Source organism: Pristis pectinata, chromosome 32 (genome assembly GCF_009764475.1).
Source record: "Pristis pectinata isolate sPriPec2 chromosome 32, sPriPec2.1.pri, whole genome shotgun sequence".
Lineage (NCBI taxonomy): Eukaryota > Metazoa > Chordata > Chondrichthyes > Rhinopristiformes > Pristidae > Pristis > Pristis pectinata.
The window spans coordinates 14,402,858-14,425,168 of NC_067436.1; the positions used below are offsets into that span (position 1 = coordinate 14,402,858).

General features: G+C 43.7%; 1 protein-coding gene across 2 annotated transcripts in view; it reads right to left on the reverse strand.

The window, feature by feature from the left end:
• LOC127585332 (protein lava lamp-like) overlaps positions 1-14,871 on the reverse strand; it is a 77,982-nt gene extending 63,111 nt beyond the window's left edge. For both annotated transcript variants that reach the window (XM_052042715.1, XM_052042714.1), the window contains exons 1-6: positions 14,850-14,871; positions 12,440-12,565; positions 11,512-11,616; positions 6,839-7,028; positions 5,197-5,435; positions 1,992-2,199 (exon numbers count right to left, since the gene is read on the reverse strand). In XM_052042715.1, the coding sequence (XP_051898675.1) occupies positions 1,992-2,199; positions 5,197-5,435; positions 6,839-6,949 (558 nt within the window). In that variant the 5' untranslated portion in view covers positions 6,950-7,028; positions 11,512-11,616; positions 12,440-12,565; positions 14,850-14,871. The remainder of the gene's footprint in view (positions 1-1,991; positions 2,200-5,196; positions 5,436-6,838; positions 7,029-11,511; positions 11,617-12,439; positions 12,566-14,849) is intronic.
• Between the last annotated feature and the right edge of the window lie 7,440 nt (positions 14,872-22,311).

Here is a 22,311-nt window from a genome sequence, read left to right on the forward strand (position 1 = left end):
GAGAGCATGTCTTATGAGGATAGGTTGAGCGAGCTAAGGCTTTTCTCTTTGGAGCAAAGGAAGATGAGAGGTGAGTTGATAGAAGTCTACGAGATGATAAGAGGCACAGATCAAGTGGACAGTCAGAGACTTTTTCCCAGGGCGAAAATGGCTCACATGAGGGGGCATAATTTTAAGGTGATTGGAGGAAGGTATAGGGGGGAATGTCAGAGCCAAGTTTTTTTTTTAGACAGAGAGTGATGGGTGCGTGGAACGCACTGCCGGCAGAGGTGATGGAGGCAGATACATTGGAGACATTTAAGACACTCTTAGATAAACACACGAATGATAGAGAAATGAAGGGCTATGTGGGAGGGAAGGGTTAGATAGATCTTAGAGCAGGATAAAATGTCAGCACAACATTGTGGGGTGAAGGGCCTGTACTGTGTTGTAACGTTCTATGTTCTATGTAAAACAGATCAGTTTCCCTTGTGTCTTTCAGGAACAGGGACTAGTTCTCTTTACCTGATCCAAACTGTCTGCCACATACCAAATCACAGGAAATTTATAACATTAGAGGCTGTTTGGTCTTTTGAGTCTTTACTGGTTAAGAAACCATCTAGCCTGATCCTACCTTCCAACACAGATCCAAGCCCTGCAGGTGTCAGCTTCTTGTGTAAATGTCAAACTATTTGTTGCATGTAATGAAGGTTTCAGCCTCTACCAACCTTTCAGGCAGTGAGGTAACCTCTGGTTGAAAAAACATTTCCTCATCTTCCCTTCTACTGATTACGTTAAGTAAATGCCTCCTGGTTTCTGATCCCTCGGTTAAGTGACACAGAGTGAAGAGTAACTAAACCATCTTGGGCACTCATAATATTATACACCTCAGTTATGTCTTCCTTCAGCTCCAAAGCAAATAATCGGAACAACCAATCAGTCCTTAAAACTGCTCCTTAATCATAAATTTATTTTTATTTATTCAGTTAAGTGGGAAGGTGGATTCTGCTCTTGTGAGTAATTTCTGAAACTTTAACAACTCTTCTATATATAAAAAAAGTTAGCCCAAACTCTCCCTATTGATTACAATCAAATCAATGATGGACAGAAAAAGTTTTAGATAATTTACAAAAACAAAATACTCCTGATGCTGAAAATCTAAAATAAGAGCAGTAAACGATGGAGCTACTCAGCAGGTCAGGCAGCATCTGTGGAGAGAGAAACAGAGTTAACTGCTCCCAGTAAAGATGAAGGATCAGTGATCTTAAACATTGATTCTATTTCTCTCTTCACAGCTGTTCCCTTTGTTCAGTGCATCCCTCACCACCTTCTCTGCAACTTAGAACTAACTTGTTTTGTCACTTTCCCAGTTGTGACAAAGGTTCTTCAAAATAAAGTGTTAACTCCGTTTCTCTTTCCACAGAAGCAGCTTGACCTGCTGTGTACTTCCAGCATTTTCTGTTTTTAAAGGGAAATAGAAGACTTGTGGTTCAATTTCAGGATGAATAATTCAGTGTCCTATCATCAAGAGAAAGGATTTCAAATCCAGCCATTGCACCTGGAGAATTTTTCAGGTAATTAAACGATCTGCAATCAGTAATTTTAACAACAAAACTACTGGATTGATGTAAAAACACCTCATGGCTCTTGGATAAGGAAATCTACTGTCTTTATTTAGTCTAGACCAATATACAACTCCAGTTCCAGAACAGTAATGGAGATAGGTCAGTAAGTCATTTAATTCCTGTGAGCCCCATCTTCCCACTAATCCACTTTCCCCACTGCCCTATATGGAAGTGGGAGCACCCTCACTACGTGGACTGCAGAGATTGAAGGCAATGTTTCACCACCATCTTCTCAAGAGCAATCAGGGACGGACAGTAAATGTCGACCTTGCCAGGAAAGTCCCTATCTCATGAGCAAATAATATGGTGCACACCATTGTTATCATTTCGACAAATTGTTCCTCTGACCCCATGTGGATTTCTACTCTTCCTGATAAAAGCTCCCACCTTCTCCTTCTTGGTCAGTTGCTTCACAGCTGCCAGCTGGAGTTCTTTCTCCTTGGCTTTGAGTGCACAGGCAGTTTCATGCCACTTCTCCTTCCACTGCTGGGCAACTTGACCCTGCTCCAGAGTTACCACGGCGAGCTCTTCAACCTTCTGCTGCAACTCTGCCTCTAGGCACTCGCTGCGCTCTCTTAGTTGAGCCTCAGAAACCCTGGAGAGGAAGGCATGTTAATGTGAATGAACAGCAGAGATAGTCAATGGCCATTGTTGATTGATCAGCACAGCTTAAAGGGTTCCTTTCAATGGCCATTATATGACTGCCTAGAGCGACATTATGGCTACAGGTAGTTACAAAATAATCAGGCACAGTGGAGATGACAGGATAATAACCCTGCCAATCACACCTGATGACTATACTACTCGAATTGAGTGAGATTGCTTCATGCAAATAATTGATTGTCCTCCACTCACTGCATTTCTCTAAGAATTGCCCTGATTTTACTAGAAGTTACTGTAGTTTCCATTTCCTCTGCTCTTTGTTTTCTAACTCAATTAGAGTCACAGTTATACAGCATGGAAACAGGCCATTCGGCCCAACTCATCCTTGCTTACCTGAGCTAGTTCCATTTGCCAGTGTTTGGCCCATATCCCTCTAAACCCTTCTTATCCATGTTCTTGTCTAAATGTCTTTTAAACATTCTTTCTTGTTCTCCCCGCAACTGCATGGGTTTCCTCCGGGTGCTCCGGTTTCCTCCCACATTCCAAAGATGTATGGGTTAGGAAGTTGTGGGCATGCTATGTTGGTGCCAGAAGCATGGTGACACTTGCGGGCTGCCCCCAGAACACTCTACACAAAAGATGCATTTCACTGTGTGTTTCAATATACATGTGACTGATAAAGATCTCTTACCTTATCCATATACCCACAGCCCTCTGTGTAGAAAAACTTGCCCCTCAGATCCCCTTTAAATCTTCCCTCTCTCACCTTAAACCTATGCCCTCTATACTTTAGACTCCCCTACTCTGGGCAAAAGACTGTGACATCCACTTTATCTATGCCCCTCATGATTTTATTGAGGTTATTCTTCAGCCTCCTTTGCTTCAGGGAAAACATCCCCAACCTATTCGTTTCCCGTGAGTTGGATGACCTCTCCTGCTCCATCAGTTGCAATTCACTGGCCTGGAATTGTCAACAAATATTCAGGGAGTTGTCAATAAATATTCTGTTTTTCTCAAAACTGAATAATGTGGGGTTGTTTTAAATCGAGGGTGGCCTTATGAGGAATGCTTGTCTGGCATTGGTCTAACACTCATTAGTTAGAAGAATGAAAGGTGATCTCACTCAAATATCAAAGTTTTCTAGAAGGAGTTTCCTCAGAGTGCAGAGTTTGGTACAAGATAACATGGTCTCAATATAAAGTGTTGATCAACAAGGACATTCCTTTACATAAAGGGTTGCAAGTCTTTAGAATTCCCAATTCCAGGAGGCTGTGGATGCTCATGGATCACTGAGGTTTGGTGTATTGTGGAGGGTTGTGGCTGTCACGTGACAGCACTGCCCACTACCTGGTTGGAAGACACACCACTGCAAATCAAGGTTTGGCTCTGCCCCACCCATCAGCGCACACCTGACTATTGGCCCCCTGTAAATTACCTGGGCTGGACCCCCCCCCCACCCCCGCCAGCCCTCCAGCACTATAAAAGGCGCCATGTGTGCTCAGCTCTCTCTATTTGCCATCTTCGAGGGACCACCCTGCTTCACTCCAGGCCGAGTACCGTGGAACGGCGCTGGAGAAATCGTTGGTGAGGTGTGCACTGTTAAAGGGTTGGGAGCATTTTAGTTAGTCTCTAGTAGCATAGAGCCGGGCCTGCACTGAGTCAAGGGGTGGCGGGTATCGTATTGTTTTTTCCTTGGTTGCATGTACCTAGTTCGTTGTGTGTGTGTGTGTGTGTGTGTGTGTGTGTGTGTGTGTGTGTGTGTGTGTGTTATTCCCGTTACCATTTTCCCACGCTTGTCTTTTGTAAATAAAATCCTTTACTGCCAGACTGCGTTCAGAGTCCTTACTTTTGAGACCCATCGAATTTTGTTTTCTCACTCACAACACCTGGGAACTTTAGGTCATAGAGTCACACCATCAAACAGCATAGAAAAGCCCTTCAATCCACTGAGTCTATGCTAGCCATCGAGCACACCCCACATTTCAATCACCTCCCCACACCCCTAGATTCTACCACTCACCGACACACTGGGGACAATTTACAGTGGCCAAATAACCTACAACCCAAACTTTGGAAATTGGGAGGGAAAAGGAGTAAATGGGAGAGACAGTCATGGTGGAAGTTCACATGGACAGCACCAGAGATCAGGACTGAACCTGGGTCGCTGGAGCTGTGAGACAGCAAGTCTACTAGCTGCGTCACTATAGAGTCACACAGCATGGAAACACACCCCTCAGTCCTCTACATAAATACTTGTTGTATAGGCACAGTCTGAACTGGTCATCGACAAAGGCCAGAGGAAGTGGTTGAGGCAGGTACAATAACAACATTTAAAGGACATTTGGACAGGTACATGGATAGGAAAGGTTTCTGCTTCTGCCACTTCCTCTGGCAGCTCGTTCCAATACACCCACCACCCTCTGCATGAAAGACTTGCCCCTCAGGTCTCCTTTTAATCTCTGCCCTTCAAGCTGTGCCGTCTAGTTTCAGGCTTGCCTGTCCTAGGGAAACGATTGTGACCATCCACCTTATCTACACCCCTCATGATTTTATATACCACTATAAGGTCATTAAGGGTTCTGTTAGTAATCTATACTGACCTGTGACTCTATAGGACCTTATTCCTTGGAACACAGGAGATGAGGAGTGATCTTATAGAGGTATATAAAATCATGAGGAGCATGGATAGGGTGAATGCACAAGGTCTTTTTCCCAGGGTAGGAGAATCAAGAACTAGAGGACATAGGTTTAAGGTGAAAGGGGAGAGATTTAATAGGAACCTGAGGGGCAACTTTATCACCCAGAGAGTGGTCAGTATATGGAAAGAGCTGCCAGAGGAAGTGGTTGAAGCAGGTACAATAACAACATTTAAAAGACATGGACAAGTTGGGCTGAAGGGCCTGTTTCTGCGCTGTGTTACTCCATGACTATGACTTTAATTCTTCATGTAATCAAGTAGATGCCTTTGCTCTTAATGCTCTCTGCTTACCTGAGCTCCTCACACTGTTCCTTCAGAGCCTGCACCTCGCCTTCACGGGTTCTGGCGTCCGCCTGTACAGCGGCCAGCAGCAGTTCCTTCTCACTGACCAGCTGAGTCCGCTCCTTTTCCAGGGCTTCTATCTGATTGATCAGGATCTTCTTCTCGGCTTCCAGGTGATGGAGCTGCTCCTGACGCAGCCCCAGTGTCTGGCGCAACTCGCCCAGCTCAGCTGTGAGCTTTTCGTTCACCTGGAAGAGAAGCAGTGCGGTAAACAGTCAGTGACTCTCGCCCAGTTGAATACAGAATCACCCATTGAGAGTCAGCAACAGAGAGAAAAGACTTGTTAGCACAGAAACAGGCCATTCGGCCCAAGTAATCAAGAGGAAACTAGATTATGAGGACCTCTGGTAAATTCATCGATTACCCCACTGTCCATACTACCATTCATCATTGCACTGAACCATTCTATCCCTTGTGTCTTTATCAAGCTTCTACTTGCATCTATTTTGGTTGACTAAGCTACTAGGTTGAGAACAAGTTCCACATTAGAGTCATCAAGTAATAGAGCATGGAAAAAGGCCCTCAGCCCAACTCGTCCATGCCGACCAAGGAGCCCACCTAAGCTAGTCCCATTAGCCTGCATTTGGCCCGTATCCCTCTAAACCTTTCCTATCCATATACTTACCCAAATGTCTTCTAGATGTCATTATTGTACCTGCCTCAACTACTTTCTCTGGCAGCTCGTTCTCAGCACTCTGGATAAATCAATCCCTCCCAAATTTCCTACTGGATTTATTAGTGACTGCCTCACATCGAAGGCCTTTATCTCCAACCTCCCCACAAGCGGAAATTGCATCTGCCTTTTCTGGCCTTTCACTATTTTGAAAGCTTCAGTCTTTTCTTTTCTGGAGTGATACACACCAGCCTATTCATCTTCAAGTTCAAGTAGAGTTCAAGTTTATTGCCATGGACATACATTCCCAGGGTATAAATGCCATGAAAACTAGCTTTTTGTAGCAGCAGCACAGTACGTTACAAACGAAAGTTAACATAAAGTTAAATTAACATAAATTATACATAACTTACACATGCACCAAAATAAACAACAAAATGAACATAACTAGTGCAAGTTGAGAGAGAGAGAAAAAGCTTTTCCTGATAGATTTAACCTCTTGGACCTGCCACCACTCTTGCAGATCTTCTGTTTTTTTTAAACCACTCAACGACTGTATCCCATCCGTGGAAGAGAGGGTGGCTCCAACATTGGCATCATCAGCCACCTCAGAGCCCAGAGAAACAGAGTGGAAGCAAGTCATGGAGACACAGAGGTTGTAGATGCTGGAATCTGGAGCAAAAAGCAAGCTGCTGGAGGAACTCAGCAGGTCAGGCAGCATCCGTGGTGGGAAATGGAATAGACAGGTCGAGCCCCTTCAATCTTATTCAATGCATTTAGATCAACATAGCAAACAGACTGTGTACATGTACTCTAAGTTAGATCTACCAAGGCTTATTACAAGTAAAACATACCTTCCGTGCTTTTCTGTCCTATCCCACCAGATTAAACTCTTTTGTTGCTTTTTGAAAAACCTGCAATGCTACAATCAATGCTACAGTGAGGAGGGAAAAAGATAGATTGGAAGATTCTGTATACCTGCGTGATGGTTGCTAGTTTTTCTTTCAGTAAAACCTTCTCCTGGTCTTGCCTGTTGGCCTGGGATTTGGTGCTCAAGCAGCTCCACATGGAGATCAGCCACCTGGTCATCAAAACCTTCTCTCCCTCTCAGAGCTCGCTCTAACTCCAAGGTCAGATGTTGGACACACTTGTGTAAATCCAGCTTCTCCTGTAGAATTCAGCCATGGTTGAAATCTTGCTCAGCCACCATGTGTCATGTCAAGTCAAGTCAAGTCAAGTTGAGTTCATTGTCATGTGCACAAGTACGGTTGAGGTACAGGTACAATGAAAAACTTGCTTGCAGCAGCATCACAGGCACATAGGTACAGACAACACACAGAGGATAAATTATACAAGGCAGTAAAGAGAGAGAGGAAAAGAATAGTGTGCAAAAACAAGACAGTGCAAAAAAAAGACATTTCATTGACATACCACATTACATACTAATTGTTTTTAATGACACAAAGAGAGATAGAATTGTAGTATAATCAACAGCATTAATTTACACAAATGTTATGCAAATAACCAAAATTGAGGCAAGTGGATTTTAACAAAAACAAACATAAGATAGACCTATAAAGAACAGAATAGACTACTTTCCAAATAAGAATTAAACCAGTCAATTTAACCTTGGGGAGAAAATTGGCAAAGCAATGGTTAAAAGTCAGTAGCAATAGTTAAAGATTATTCTTTGACTGGAGGGAAGTATATTGTGGAGTTCAGAGGCTGCTGTTAGGATCAAAGTTTTTCTTAATAAATATTAATGAGTTGAACTTGTGTGTAGAGTGCACTATTTCCAAATTTGCACAAAACTTGAAGACATAGTGAACTGTGAGAAGGATATCCACTGACATCAGAGAGTTGTAGGTGGACTGATGGAATGGACAGGTAACTGACAGATGAAATTTAGTGCTGAGAGAAGTGAAGTGTTGCATTTTGGTAGAAAGAATGAGAAAAAGCAATATAAGTTAGAAGGTACAATTCTAAATACAAGAATAGAAAGATCTGTGAGTCTATATACGTAGTTCACTGATAGTGGCAGGTCAGGTCAGAAAGTGTTCAAAAATTACATATGGGATCCAGGGCTTTTTAAACTCAAGGAGCAGAAAAACAGAAGCAGGGACATTGTGATTAACCTTCATAAACACTGGTTTGATGACAACTAGCGTGTTGTGTCCAGTTCTGGGCACCACATTTTAGGAAAGATGTGAAAGCTTTGGAGAGGACGGAGAAGAGATTTACCAAACTGATTTCAGGGATGAGGGACTTTAATAACGTGAATTACACTGGAAAAACTGGGCTTGGTCTCCTTGGAATAAAGGGGCTGTGAAGAGATCTAATTGGGATATTTTAAAATCATGAAGGATATAGACAAAATAAATAGAGAGGAACTGTTTTAATTGGCAGAATGAGAGCACATGTCATAAAGGTGACCAGGTAAAGAACCCTTCCACACTCCCCACTAGAAGACAGTATTTTCCCCTTTCACCTGTACAAACTCCATGACAAAATTCTGATTTCATCTCTCTATCAAGTAGAATTTTCCAGACCATTCATGGAAATAAATTGTCATCTATCCTATTGATCTTTCCCCAGTTATTTTTGGCCTCGACCTTCTGATTACCAACCTGTCTGCCAGTGGAAATACTTTTCCCTCTGTATCACTGGAGAATTATAATCACAGCTTGTTTGTAATATATATAAAGAAAATTTGCTCTGTACATTTTTGCAACATTTTGGTGGTCTAATGGTTATCGTTACCGAGATTTATCTTTAATTCCAAATTACTTAAGTACTTGAATTTTTTCTTTCAATTCCCTAACTGCCATGGGACTTAAACTCACGTCTGCAGCTCTGTTATTACGTTATTGTTACAAGCAAACACACAAAGGGCTGGAGGAACAGCGGGCATCTGTGGAGGGAAATAGGACAGTCGACTTTTCATGTCGAGATCCTTCATCTGGACTGCTCCACCTTCCCTCTTCTATCAGAATTCCATCGGCTTCAGCCCTTTGTCACTTTCCATTATCACCTCCCAGCTTCTAACATCATTCCCACTCTCCCCCCGCCCTCACCTGCCTGTCAACCCTCCCTCACCTGGATCCACCTGTCACATACTAGCTCTTGCTCCACCCCTTCCCTCCACCTTTTTAAAAGAGTCCGGATGAAGGGTCTCGACCGGAATCACCGACTGTCCATTTCCTTCCATAGATGCTGCCTGACCCATTGAGTTCCTCCAGCGCTCTGTATGTTGCTGCAGATTCTGGCATCTGCAGTCTCTCATATCTCCATATTACATTATAGTCCCCCTTGTACCACTAGATGGAGCCTCATGCCTCTGCAGATTATCTCCAGCTTCCTTAGCATAACCATATGCACAATGAAATCTACTTCCCTCTCCTTTCCTATAACCAACACTGAAGGGACACCAAGGAATTTGCATTAATTTCAAATAGATGATCACAAATACAGTTATTCCATTTCCAAAAGCTCAAGATTACCAGTCAATTGAAGTGAAGATTAAAATGCATCAAGCAGTTTTTGGGAAGATAGATTCATTCTAACACCGTGTAACATTAATAACAGAAAAAACTGTTTCTGTCACTAGATAATGCGGAGTTAGTGTGACTGGCAAACTGGGGTGCAAGTCCATAGCTCCCTGAAAGTGGCAACACCCCTGGTGGTAAAGGCTGCAATACAGCATACTTGCCTTCATCAGTTGGGATATTGAATATAAACATCAGGAAGTCATGTTGCAGCTGTATAAAACTTTAGGTCACATGTGGGAGTATTGTGTGAAGTCCTGGTCATCACACTACAGGAAAGATGTAGAGGCTTTGGAGAGGGTGCCGAAGAGGTTCACCAGGATATGGACACAAGAGACAGCAGATGCTGGAATGTGGAGCAAAAAAAAAACAACTGCTGGAGGAACTTAGCAGGTCAGGCAGCATTTGTGGAGGCAGAGAGGCAGTCGACAGATCCTGATGCTGGGTCTTGACCCAAAGCATCGACTATCCCTCTACCTCTTTTGGATGCAACGTTAAGCTGAGATCTTGTTTGCCCACCCACCCTGTTTCACAGAGTTGTACAGTGCAGAAATGGGCCATTCAGCCCATCAGTTCAGAAATGGGCCATTCAGCCCATCAGGTCCATGCCAACCCTTTTGCCCAACTACATTAATCCCATTTTCCTGCATTCGGACTGTACCCTTCCATGCCTTGCCTGTTTAAGTGTCAGTCTAAGTGCCTCCTCCACCATCTCCTTTGGCAGCGCATTCCAGATATCCACCACTGTGTAAAATAAACCTCAGATCCCCTTTAAAGCTTCTTCCTCTTACCTTAAACCTGTGCCCTGTTGTTTTTGTTACCCCTTCCATGGAAAAAAGATTTTGACCATCTATCCCTCTCATAATCATACATACCTCTATCAGGTCACCCTTCAGCTTCCTTTGTTCCAGGTAAAACAAGCCCAGCCTATCCAATCATTCCCATAACTAAAGTCCTTCCATCCAGGCAGTATCCTGGTTAATCTCCTCTGCAGTCTTTCCAGTACAACCACAACCTCCCTATAGTGTAGTGACCAGAACTAAACACAATAGTCCAAATATGGCCTAACCAGTGCTTTGTAAAGTAGTAACAGTATGTCCCAACTCTTATATTCTATGACGGAGACACAAAAAATTCTGCAGATGCTGGAATCTGGAGCAATACACAAAAAGTACTGGAGAAACTCAGCAGGTCAGGCAGCATCCATGGAGGGAAATGAACAGTCGACGTTTTGAGCCAAGACCCTTCATCAGGACTGGAAAGGAAGAGGGCAGAATAAGAAGGTGAGGGGAAGGGGGAGGAGCACACGCAGGCAAGGGCTAGGTGGGGTCAGGTGATAGGTGCATCCAGATGAAAGGGGGAAGGTAGGTGGGTTCTATGACCTGACCTATAAAAGCAAGCATGCAATATGTACCTTCTTCACCATGCTAAATGACCCATGTTGCCACTTTCACAATGACTGACTAGCGTTTTAATTCCATATTTGTTTAATTACTTAGATTTAAGTTCCCAGTTCCTGTGGCAGGGTTCGATCCTGAGCACAGACCACTAACCACTGTGCTACCACAGCATTATTTCAGAGAGCTTATTGTTTGAAATTCAGATGGCATGTGCCTACATCACAACAGCGACTTAACTGCAGAAGGACATCATTGAACACAGAGCTCTTTGGGTGTCCTGAAAAGTGCTATATAAATGCAAAAAAGGATAAGCAGGTTATAGAAATGTGGCCTGCTGTGGGGTTAGGGTGAAGGGGGTGCTGCAAGGTTAAAATAAATGCTTCCACTAAATTTGCACACATTTATCTTATTGATACTGGGGATCTACCAGGTCAATGAGAAAGGTTTGAAACATTGGAACAGCAGAAGGACTTTCAATGAGATTGTAGCTGAACATAATTACTCCACTCCTAAACTCCTCCACTCTAAGGCTAACAGTAATAATGAGACCAATAAATTATCGGTACAGACACACACAACATAAACAAGAGGGATGGGACAGAGATTGGCAGAACTCCTGAGGTTCAACAGACCTGCTGAACCTTTTCTCTTGAACTCAGTTAACTAATTTCTGGGGGAAGAAAATGCACCCAATGGGAGGTCTCACCTGGAAGAACCGGTCCTTGTCCGCTGCTACATCTTCCAATTTTGTCTTCAGGTTGGTGACAGACTCTTCCAGTCTCTCCAGCTTGGCAGCAAGCAAGTCCCTCGCCTACAAAAACATGTGAATGATGGGAAGGAAAGGGAGCATCACCTTCCAACATTGGTTGCCTTCACCAGAACCAGAACCAGAACCACAGTCACCCTTCAGCTGCCTTTACAGAAAAGAGCTGCTCTCGTCTGTGTCAAGTTACTTTTCATGTTAACAGCTGTCCTCCCTGGCAAAATAAAGGTGGAATAACTTGGCATGGTCCATGGCATTAATGGGAAGCTGGTAGAGTAATTCCTTGATTTAGGAATGGGATAAATTCCTGGAAGATGTTTCATTAAGTGAAATTTCATAGATTGACAAGTCTGGGTAAAATGCATTGTGGGTGTTTTAGTACAATGTGATCTTATAAATGGAGAACAGTGCATCATTTGCTATAGAAATAACACTAAATCAATGACACATGCCCAGCAAGTCACTGGCATTAAAGTGAAACTTTGTAAAACAAATGCTCATAAGTCAACGAGTATTCCTGTTCAGTAGGAAAGGGATCAATACAACTGCAACTTACACATAAAGGGCGCCTTTAATTGCGGCAAAATGTCCTGGTGCATTTCAAAGGATTTAACAACCAAAGTCCGATGCCAGGCACAACAGATTTGAGAACAGTTGACCAAAAACAAAGGAAATCAGGGATGAGCAAGAGGCCAGGGTTGAGGGTTGGGGGGGAGGGCAGAGATCCTGGAAAGTTGTATGGGTGGGAGGAGATGAGAAATCGGGCACAATTCATTCTGCAATCAAAGAGTCTTTCAATTAGGCCCTGACTTTTGATTCCTATAATTTCTTTGGAAGGTCCCATAAAAACACTTTGTGAGAAGGTAATTACCAAACTGGCCTTGTTGTATTTGATGCGCATCTCGTTGAGTTCTTCGTGCAGTCCTGTCTGAGTTCGCAAGGAATCGGTCAGTCTTTGATTGGTCTCGTTGCTTTTCACAAGCACTGATTGCTGAGCCTGGAACAGATGAGGGAAGCTGGTGGACCCTCCACTTGTCACACAGAAAGCATGTCGCTTTACAGATAATACAGTGCACCTCTGTGTCACAGTAACTCGGGGAATAGAAATTCGCCCTTACAGAATTCACAAAAAATTTGAGATGCGGAATAAAAATTTGCTTACAGAATTTACGTGAGAGGAAAAAAATGCGAAAGAAAGAACAAATGTTTTTTTTTGTCAAGGATTTGGCATTATGGAAAATCATGATACAGACGGTTTTCTAGGGACACAGCCCTTCTGTAATGTGGGGCTGTACTGTACATGATCCAAGCAATTTCCTACATTGAGGTTGATTATCAGAGGGGGTAATCAGAGTGGAACTGCCCAGAGATTTTCCCTTATCAACGCCCATCTTTTCAAAGAGGTATTAAACCACAGTCCCATTTACTCCTTTGCTGTACACAGATCCCATGACACCGTTGTGAAGAAATGCAGGCAGATTATCTCCGATGTCTCAACTAATATGCACTGAACATCAAAAAAAGCAGATAGCCTGATCACTATCATTCTGTTGTTAAGTAAAAGCTTGTTGTATGCAAATTGGTGGTGTCTTCTCTGGATTAATCAGTTACCATCTTCAAAATTCATCACTGATACTTATTCTACTCATTACAACACTGATGGAGGCCCTTTAGCCCATTGGTTCCATGCTAGCTCCCAGCTGAGCAACCCATTCCACTACCTCCTTGCTTATTTTCCCTGCATTTATTCTCTCCCATTAATGAAAGGGGAGTTAATGAATTTTACCTGCATCTCCAGGTAATTTAAGCTACTAGCATGTCCTTGGGAAGTGGGAGGAAAACTGGAGCACGACTGGGAAAACTCATGTGCTCAAGGGAAGAACGTGCAAACACCCACACAGAGAGCACCAGAGGTCAGGATCAAACCAGGGTCCCTGGAGCTGTGAAGCATAGTTCATGGGATAATGAGAAACTTGCTAGAGGAATTCCTTGATTTAGGAATGGGATAAATTCCTGGAAAAAGTTTTGTTAATGCCTTATGAAAACAGGTTGAATGAACTCGGCCTTTTCTCCTTGGAGTGACGGAGGATGAGAGGTGACCTGATAGAGGTGTATAGGATGATGAGAGGCACTGATCGTTGTGGATAGTCAGAGGCTTTTTCCCAGGGCTGAAATGGTTGCCACAAGAGGACACAGGTTTAAGGTGCTGGGGAGTAGGTACAGAGGAGATATCAGGGGTAAGTTTTTTACTCAGAGAGTGGTGAGTGCGTGGAATGGGCTGCCGGCAACGGCGGTGGAGGCGGATACGATAGGGTCATTTAAGAGACTTTTGGATATGGTACATGGAGCTTAGAAAAATAGAGGGCTATGGGTAAGCCTAGTAGTTTCTAAGGTAGAGACATGTTCGGCACAAACTTTGTGGGCTGAAGGGCCTGTAGGTTTTCTAAGTGAAATTTCATAGATTGAAAAGTCTGGGCAATACGCATTGCGGATGTGGAGGAAACAGGAACACCCGGAGGAAATCCATGCGCACACAGGGAGAACACAAACAGCACTCAAGGTCAGGAGTGAGCCTGGGTCTCTGACGCTGTGAAGCAGTGGCTCTACAGCTGCACTACTGTGTTTTGATCGAGTAGGTTGGAAGCTCCGTTCCCACTGCCAGGAGGGTCAGTAACAAGTGGATACAAATTATAGACTACTGGAGATGAGAATTTATTTCACACTATGATCTGAATTAAGTACTTAGAGGAGAAAAACTGGTCTAGCTAGTAGGGCAGCAAAGTTTATGCAGTTAGTACAGCCATTGACTCACTTTGCTAGTGGCCCAGGTTCAATCCTGACCTCTGCAGTTGCCCCGTGTGAGTTTTGAAACCCACCTGGGTTTCCCCCCGAGTGCTGTGGTTCCTCCCACATCCCAAAGACATGCAGGTTAATGGGTTGATTGGCCTCTGTAAATATCCCATACCATTGTGAGAGCATCAAACGGCTCTTCCATGTGAGTGGTAGAATCAAGGTGGAGTTGATGGAATGTGGGGATAGTACAAAGGGATTAGTGTTAGGATTAGTGTACATGGGAGCATGATGGTCAGCGTTGACATGGTGGGCTGTGGGGGCTATTTAGGCAACAGTGCAGGACTATGGAGGAACATCAGGTGTGTGGGATTAATTGGATATCTCTTTTCATGAGGTCAAGCGGTGGACATGGGTCTGAATAACCTCTCTCATCGCCATGTAATACTACAAAACACAAATAAACCATCCTGGGTAACACACAGACCAACCTCATGAAAGTTCCTCAAATCTTCTCCAGCTTTGTCACGATCCTCTTCAAGTACCCTCACTCGCTCCTGGTAAAACTCGAAGGGTTTCCTGCATGGACTGCAGTTCCTGAATCAAGCTCTCTTTCTCCTAGCAACCCCACAGAAAGTGATTCGTTGTGGAGAGGTGGGGGTGGAGATGAAATAAAAAGCAGAACATACAAGTGAAGAAATGATGACAAAATCTGTGCAAATGGGTTTTCCGAGATTTGAATACAGATGATTGAAGTGGGAGTCAACAAGGGTTTCAGTGGAAACCATTTGGCATTGACTACTCATCTGGGAACGAACGTGCACCAGGTCAGCCAGTTACTAAAGGGACGTGTCTGAACATGCCTGGCTGTGTACAAGCAAACCCTTGTCGCTTAAGCCAGCACCATGACTGGCTCTGTTGTGCAGCAGGGAAGGTCAAAGACAAGATGAGCAGTAGTTGATAGGGGACTCAATGGTTCGGGAGTCAGACAGGCGGTTCACTGGCTATGTGTGTGACTCCAGGACAGTATGTGGCCTCCCAGATGCCAGGGTCAAGGACGTCACTGAGCAGCTGCAGAACATTCTGAACGGGGAGGGTGAGCAGCCAGAAGTTGCGGTGCAGTTAGGTACTACCAAGGTAAGGGGAGAGAGGAGGGAATTTAGGGAGTTAGGTAGAAAGTTAAGAAGCAGGACCTTGAGGACAGTAATCTCAGAATCACTCCGTGCTGTGAGGTAGTGAGTTTAGGAATACGAAGGTAGAACAGAAAAATATGTGGCTAAAGAGCTGGCGTAGGAGGCGGGGCTTCAGGTATTTGGATAATTGCAATCTCTTCTGGGGCAGGGGTGAACTGGAGGGGGACCAACATCCAGGCAGGGAGGTTTGCCAGTGCTATTCGGGATGTTTTAAATAGGTGACGCAGGGGATGGGACCCAAAATGAGAGTGTAGCAAGAGGGGAGAGAGAAACACATGGTGAATGGAGCAGACAGGTGTAGAGGGCAGACCAGCCAGTGAAAGGTGGGGTAGCATAAGAGGGCTGGTAGGCTTAACTGCGTTTACATTAATGCAAGGAGCCTCACAGGTAAACTGGATGAGCTGAGAACATGGATCTGCACATGGAATATTGTGGCAGCCAGGGAAACTGTGGGAAGGACGGGAATAGTAATTCAACATGGGTATTCCAGGCATTTCCAGGCATGACCGGGGGGGTGGGGTTGCGGGGGAGGATCCCAAAAGGGGAGGAGTGTTTGGAGGTCTTTGGGCTCCTGATCAGGGAGAACATACAGCAGTACTCAGAAAGGATATTCTGGAGGGATCAGCAAATGAAGCTACAACAGGTAGAACTTACAAATAAAGGGCCGATCACTTTGATGGGATTTTTTAAAAATTTTATTTACAGTGTGGTAACAGGCCCTTCCGGCCCAACGAGTCCGCGCTGCCCATTTTAAACCCCAAATTAACCTACCCGTACGTCTTTGCAATGTGGAGGAAACCAGAGCACCCGGAGGAAACCCACGCAGACACGGGAGAACATACAAACTCCTTACAGACAGTGACAGGAATCGAACCCTGATCGCTGGCGCTGTAATAGCGTCGCGCTAACCGCTACGCTACCGTGCTGACAAATATTGTAGGCCTCCAAATAGTCAGCAGGATTTGGAAGAACAAATATGTAGACAAATGGATATAAAAGCAATAGGGTTGTAGTGCTGGGTGATTTTAGCTTTTCCAATATTGACTGGGATTGCTTTAGTGTAAGGGGCAAAGGTAAAGTGGAATTTGTTACATGCAGATAGAAAGGGTTTTTAAAGCATAGGGAGTCTTTACAGGAGGTTCACAGCTTTAATCATCGACTGTGGATCACAGCCGGGGTGGAAAATTATGGTTCATAAACTTAAGATAGAGAGCAGAGCAAACTGCAGGACCTGCTTGTTCCTGGTCTTAAAGCAGTAAGCTCTTCTGGAAACCAGGCACCTGGGGATTGTCCATTGAAACCCAGAGCAAGACTGGCCACAACCTCTCTCTTGGTTCAGTTCACTGATGAAGAAAGGTCATTGATGCAAACTGCTGAGCAGTGCGTCATTACTCCTAGTGCCCTGCAGTGAAAGTCTGTGTGGGTACTTAAAAACCGAACTAAACCATGGCCAATCCAAACCTGACCTTGAGACCAGGGACATAATGTCTTCCATACATGGCCATAAATATAACAATCTCAAACATACTGTTGATCAGTTTCAGGATCAAACATCAAATAGTGGCCAAGAACAAGATATATAGTAATGCCTCTCATACACTACAAGATGAACTCTTGATCTCTCAGTCTACCTTGTAGTGGCCCTTGCACCTTATTGTTTACCTGCATAGCACTTTCTCTGTAACCGTAATACTATATTCTGCATTCTGCTTTCCTTTTTACTACCTCAATGTACTTATGTATGGAATGATCTGTCTGGATGGCATGCAAACAAAGCTTTTCACTGTATCTTGGTACATGTGAATGATCAACCAATACCAATATCACCCAATATCAGGACAAAGTACTGATCCTATCAGCGTGACCTGACCCAACCTGGAACGGTTGATCGGAATTGACACCCAATCCCACCCAGACTGGCATGTGCAGTCCTGGTAGGGCTCAGGTTGGGCAGGCAGGTTTAGGGATTGCATTACTGGAGCAGCAACCCAGGAACCTGGACTAACAATTTGCAAACACTAGTTCAAATCCCACAACAGCAGGTGGAATAATTAAAGCTCATTTAATTAATCAAAATTAAGCTTCGAAAGCTGGCATTGGTGCTCATGAAACTACTTAACTCCCTCTGAAATGCCCAGCAAACCCCTCAGGTAAGAACCAGACTGGGAAGGGCAATAAATGTTGGCCTTGCAGCAATCCCCTTGAATAAATACAAAAATAAATCTCCATTTCATCTCTCAAACCAGCCGATCTTTGTTCTGAAACCTTACTCTGACCACCAGAACCTCTTGTATGCAGAAGGGAAATTTCTACCAGGCTTTGCACAAGAACTTCTAGATTTCAGTCCTGATTCACCAAGGTCTCAATACCTAACCCTAAAGTGGTGCATTGCTTCCAGACTCCACAATGATGAAACTTTATCACCTTCATTTCTAAGGCAGAGCCTCTGTTCCAGCTGGTGGATAATACATTAGCCATATTGTCCTCAGACAAGACTGTACTGCTGGGAGATGAAACTAGTGTGGAACAGTTATAGAACACAGAACACAGAACACTACAGCACAGTACAGGCCCTTTGGCCCACAATGTTGTGCTGACATTTTATCCTGCTCTAAGATCTATCTAACCCTTCCCTCCCACATAGCTCCCCATTTCTCTATCATTTATGTGCCTAAGAGTCTCTTAAATGTCCCTAATGTATCTGCCCCCACAACCTCTGCAGGCACTGCGTTCCACGCACCCACCACTCTCTGTGTAAAAAACTTACTCCTGACATCCCCCTTATACCTTCCTCCAATCACCTTAAAATTATGTCCCCTCGTGTTAGCCATTGTCGCCCTGGGTAAAAGGCAGCTGACCGGGCAGTTCCTATCAGACAACAAGACACTTAAATTTATAATCAAGATGTTGAAACCAGAGAAGGATATTTGCGTTTCAAGTGGATTTTGAGTGGCGCTTTGTAGCTCTGCCTCCCATGAAAATACTTATGAAGTAAATTTGGTTACAATTGCCTTTGTGAAACACCACAGAAGTTAAAAATGGTAGGTAACGAAACACAACAAAGATGTTCACCTGTTTAAATGCATCTTCTGACTTGGGCAAGGATAATGTACGAGAAGGTGATGGTGGCATCAACTCATGGTCACGACTGATCAGATCCAGTGACGATTTTGCTTTTGCCATTTCGACCTCCAGATGTAAGATTCTGAGTGGAACAACAGAATTCTTAATTGCGCAAAATTGTAGTCACTCCTTTATTGTGCATCATCTGTGGATTAGTGGGTGGTCATCTTGCCCGAGTCAGGAGATTGTGAGCTTGAGTCCCAGAACAAAGGCTGAACACAGAATCTGGACTGATGCATCAAACTTAGTCAAAGCTCTGCTGACCATTTCCTGGTTCAGCCCATAACTCTCAGGCAAAAAACCAATGAATTTTAAAAATCCTCATCCTTCTATTCAAATTCTTACAGGTGTTCATCTCCCTGCCAACCTACATTGGTACACTAACAGAGTATTGATGAAAATTTCAACTCCGGGAGATGCAAACCTTGTTTTTCTTTGGGGGTTTTTTTGTTCTTATTTTGTTCTTCCTTGTAAAAATTGTTTAGTTTATGTTTATGTTTCACTTGTGAATGCTGCTTACCTGATGCTATGTGCCTGTGATTCTGCTGCAAGTAAGTTTTTCATTGCACCTGTGCATACATGGACTTGTGCATATGACAATACACTTGACTTTGACTTTGAAACTGTCAGAGAAGACTTTAAACTGAGGTTCTGTCTGATTCAGAGTTGCACTGGAAGATCCCATTGTGCTATTTTAAAGAGTAGAGCAGTTCTCCTTGGTATTGCAGCCAATATTAACACCTTAGTCATATTAATAACCTCAATATTAAATACTGTCACCTGCTAGAAATGAGATCCTTTCACATGGGATGCTAAACTCAGGTTCCATCTCATCTATGGAAAGAGAAACAGTTAACTGGTGAAGGATCTTCAACCTAAATCATTGACTCTGTTTCTCTCTCTGTTGATGCTGCCTGACTTGCTGAGGTGTTTCAACGTTTTCTGTTTTATCTCCGATTTCCAGCATCAGCAGTTTTTTTAAATATATATAAGTACACGTTGTGGGTGCTTTCTATGGAAAAAGTGTTGGGGGAGGTGTAACAGTAGCATTTAAAACCGAATTGTTTCAAATCAATTCAATTAAAACCATTTCTACTGGCAACTTGAAAAGTGACTTAAGATACATAGAACCAAAGATTGACGTGATCGGTTACTCTCAGTCAATAAGGGTGGAAAAAGTAAATTCAATGATAATTTCAGAGCATGGTAATCTTTTTTAAACAGCTAGCATAAGATCAATGGGCAGAATAGCATCCTTTTCTGCTGCAATATTGTCACATTCAATGACACCGAGATCAGAGAGCAGGCGTGGTATGACTGATGTTGGATTGCTCTAACAGAGAGCTGTAGAAAACAATGGACTGAGCATGAACTACTGACAGAGCATCCGTCAGCAAGGACGTCTTACTTATCTTTCAGTGATCCACTTTTCTTCTGGTCTTCAAGGCGTGACAGTTCCAGTAAGTTCTTCTCTCCTTCCAGCTGAGAAATGGAATTTTCCAACTGCTAAAAATGTTTATAAAAGTCATTTAGCAAAATTACACTTCAATAAAAATTTCCATTTGTATTGCATCTTACCCTTGAGGCACATTCCACATTCTCCCCACTCTCCACATAAAGAAGTTTCTCCTGAAATCTTTATGTGGAGAGTTATTTTTATTTACTTACACAAAGACAGCTTTGTTTTAAGAGTCATGGAGTCATAGAGTTATACTGCACGAAAATAGGCCCTTCAGCCCAACTCGTCTATGCAGACCACGTTGTCTACTTGTCCCTGTCTTACTTGCCTGCATTCAGCCAAAGACAGAGTCATAGATTCTGTGCAGCACTGAAATGGGCCCTTTGGCCCATCGTGTCCATGTCAACCTTTTAGCCCTCTGCACTAAGAGAGGTCAGAATAGGAGTGGGATGGAGAAATGCAACCATCAGAAGTATGGATAAACCTCCCAGAATGAGCAGAGGTGGGCACAGGGCTTGTGAAAATGATTTGTTTGTGAGTCAGGGATGACAGTGTTGCCAAAATATCGAGGATTTATACATTCTATCAGTTAGAGATCAGGAAGGTACTCGACAGGGAAGAGTTAAAGGCAGGGACGCGTGAAATGCTGCAATTCGAAAACCTTGTTGGATTGTAACTTTCTCCCAGCAAGACATTTTTAATACACGTTGCCTCTCAATAAAATGCCTTGACTGCATTTATTGCCCCTCTCTAATTGCCCTCAAGAAGGGGATGGTGAGCCATTTTCTCGAACATCTCTAGTCCTGGCGATGGTGCTCCCAAGGTGTTGCTGGTTGGTATGCTCCAGGATTTAGACCCAGTGCCGATGAAGGAACGATGATGTATTTACAAGTCAGGATGGTGTACAACTTGGAGGGGAACCTGCAGGTGGTGGTGCCCCATACACTGGCTCCCCATATCCTACTTGTTTTCAAGGTAGGTTGGGACCTACATGGCATTAATCAAAACATTTTCAATAAGGACTTATGCAGGCAGATCCCACAATGGCATGTACACAAATAGGAGGGCATGCACAAGCACACACGCTCACCTATCTTCACCACATATCTGGGGGAAGAAAACAGAAGGGATGGCACTTACTTTCTGCTTGAGGGAGAGCATCTCGATCTTGGACTTGCTTTCCAACAGCTGATCCTCACGCTTCCTCAGCTGGGCAGACTGCTGCTCCAGAAGCTGGTGCGCCTCTTTGAGACGGCCCACCAGCTGTGCCCTCTTCTTCCCGCTGTCCAATAAGGAGACCTTGAGGTCCACGTCAAATGTATCCAAACCCACGCCCTCAGAGAGCGAGTGGAGGGGATGTTCCACCTGACAGGTGTTTGGAAGGCGGGATGAGGAATAGTGTCTTCTGGCCATCATATGGTCAAAGGGCCCAATGTCCACTGCTCCATTTGGGAGAGATGGGCTGAGAGGGAAAGGGAAAGGACACAACATCAGGTTATTAAGCTGCCTTCAGAATTTCTGCCACATATTCTTTATCTCTCTTCTCCACTGAGGAATCGTCTCTGTTTCACTGATGTCTGTTGGTTGAGAGGAACACAGTAGAGATTATAGATCTGCAAACCAGAGTTTCATTCCCCAAGATTTAGAAGATTAAGGGTAATGAATGAGGTTTTCAAAACATTAAGGGGAACCTATAGAAACAATCTCTACTCACTGGGGAGCCCAGGACTGATGGTTTTGTTTAAAACTGCGAGCCAGGCTTTCGAGGAGTGGTGTTTGGTTGTGTAATGATGTTAAGTCAGTAATGACAATCTGGTCAATTGATCCCACCTTGGCGACGGAGGAATTTAGTAACTAAATGAATTTGGAACTTTAAAAAAAGCTGTATATTGTATTGGTAGTCATGAATCCACCAGATTGTTGGAAAAAAAAATTCTGGTTCACTAAATTCCAAGTATACAGTGCTCTTTTTTGTTTAGACAGAGCAAAATGTTCCAAAGAGCTTCAGTGGAACGTTATCCAATTAAAAACCTGACACTGAGCAGCAAAAAGAGATATGGTCAGATGACCAAAAGCTTGATCAAGGAGGCAGGTTTTAAATCGGGTCTTAGAGCAGACAGAGGCAGAGAGATGGAGAGGATTAAGGAGGTGATTCCAAAGCTTGGATCCAGGCAGTAT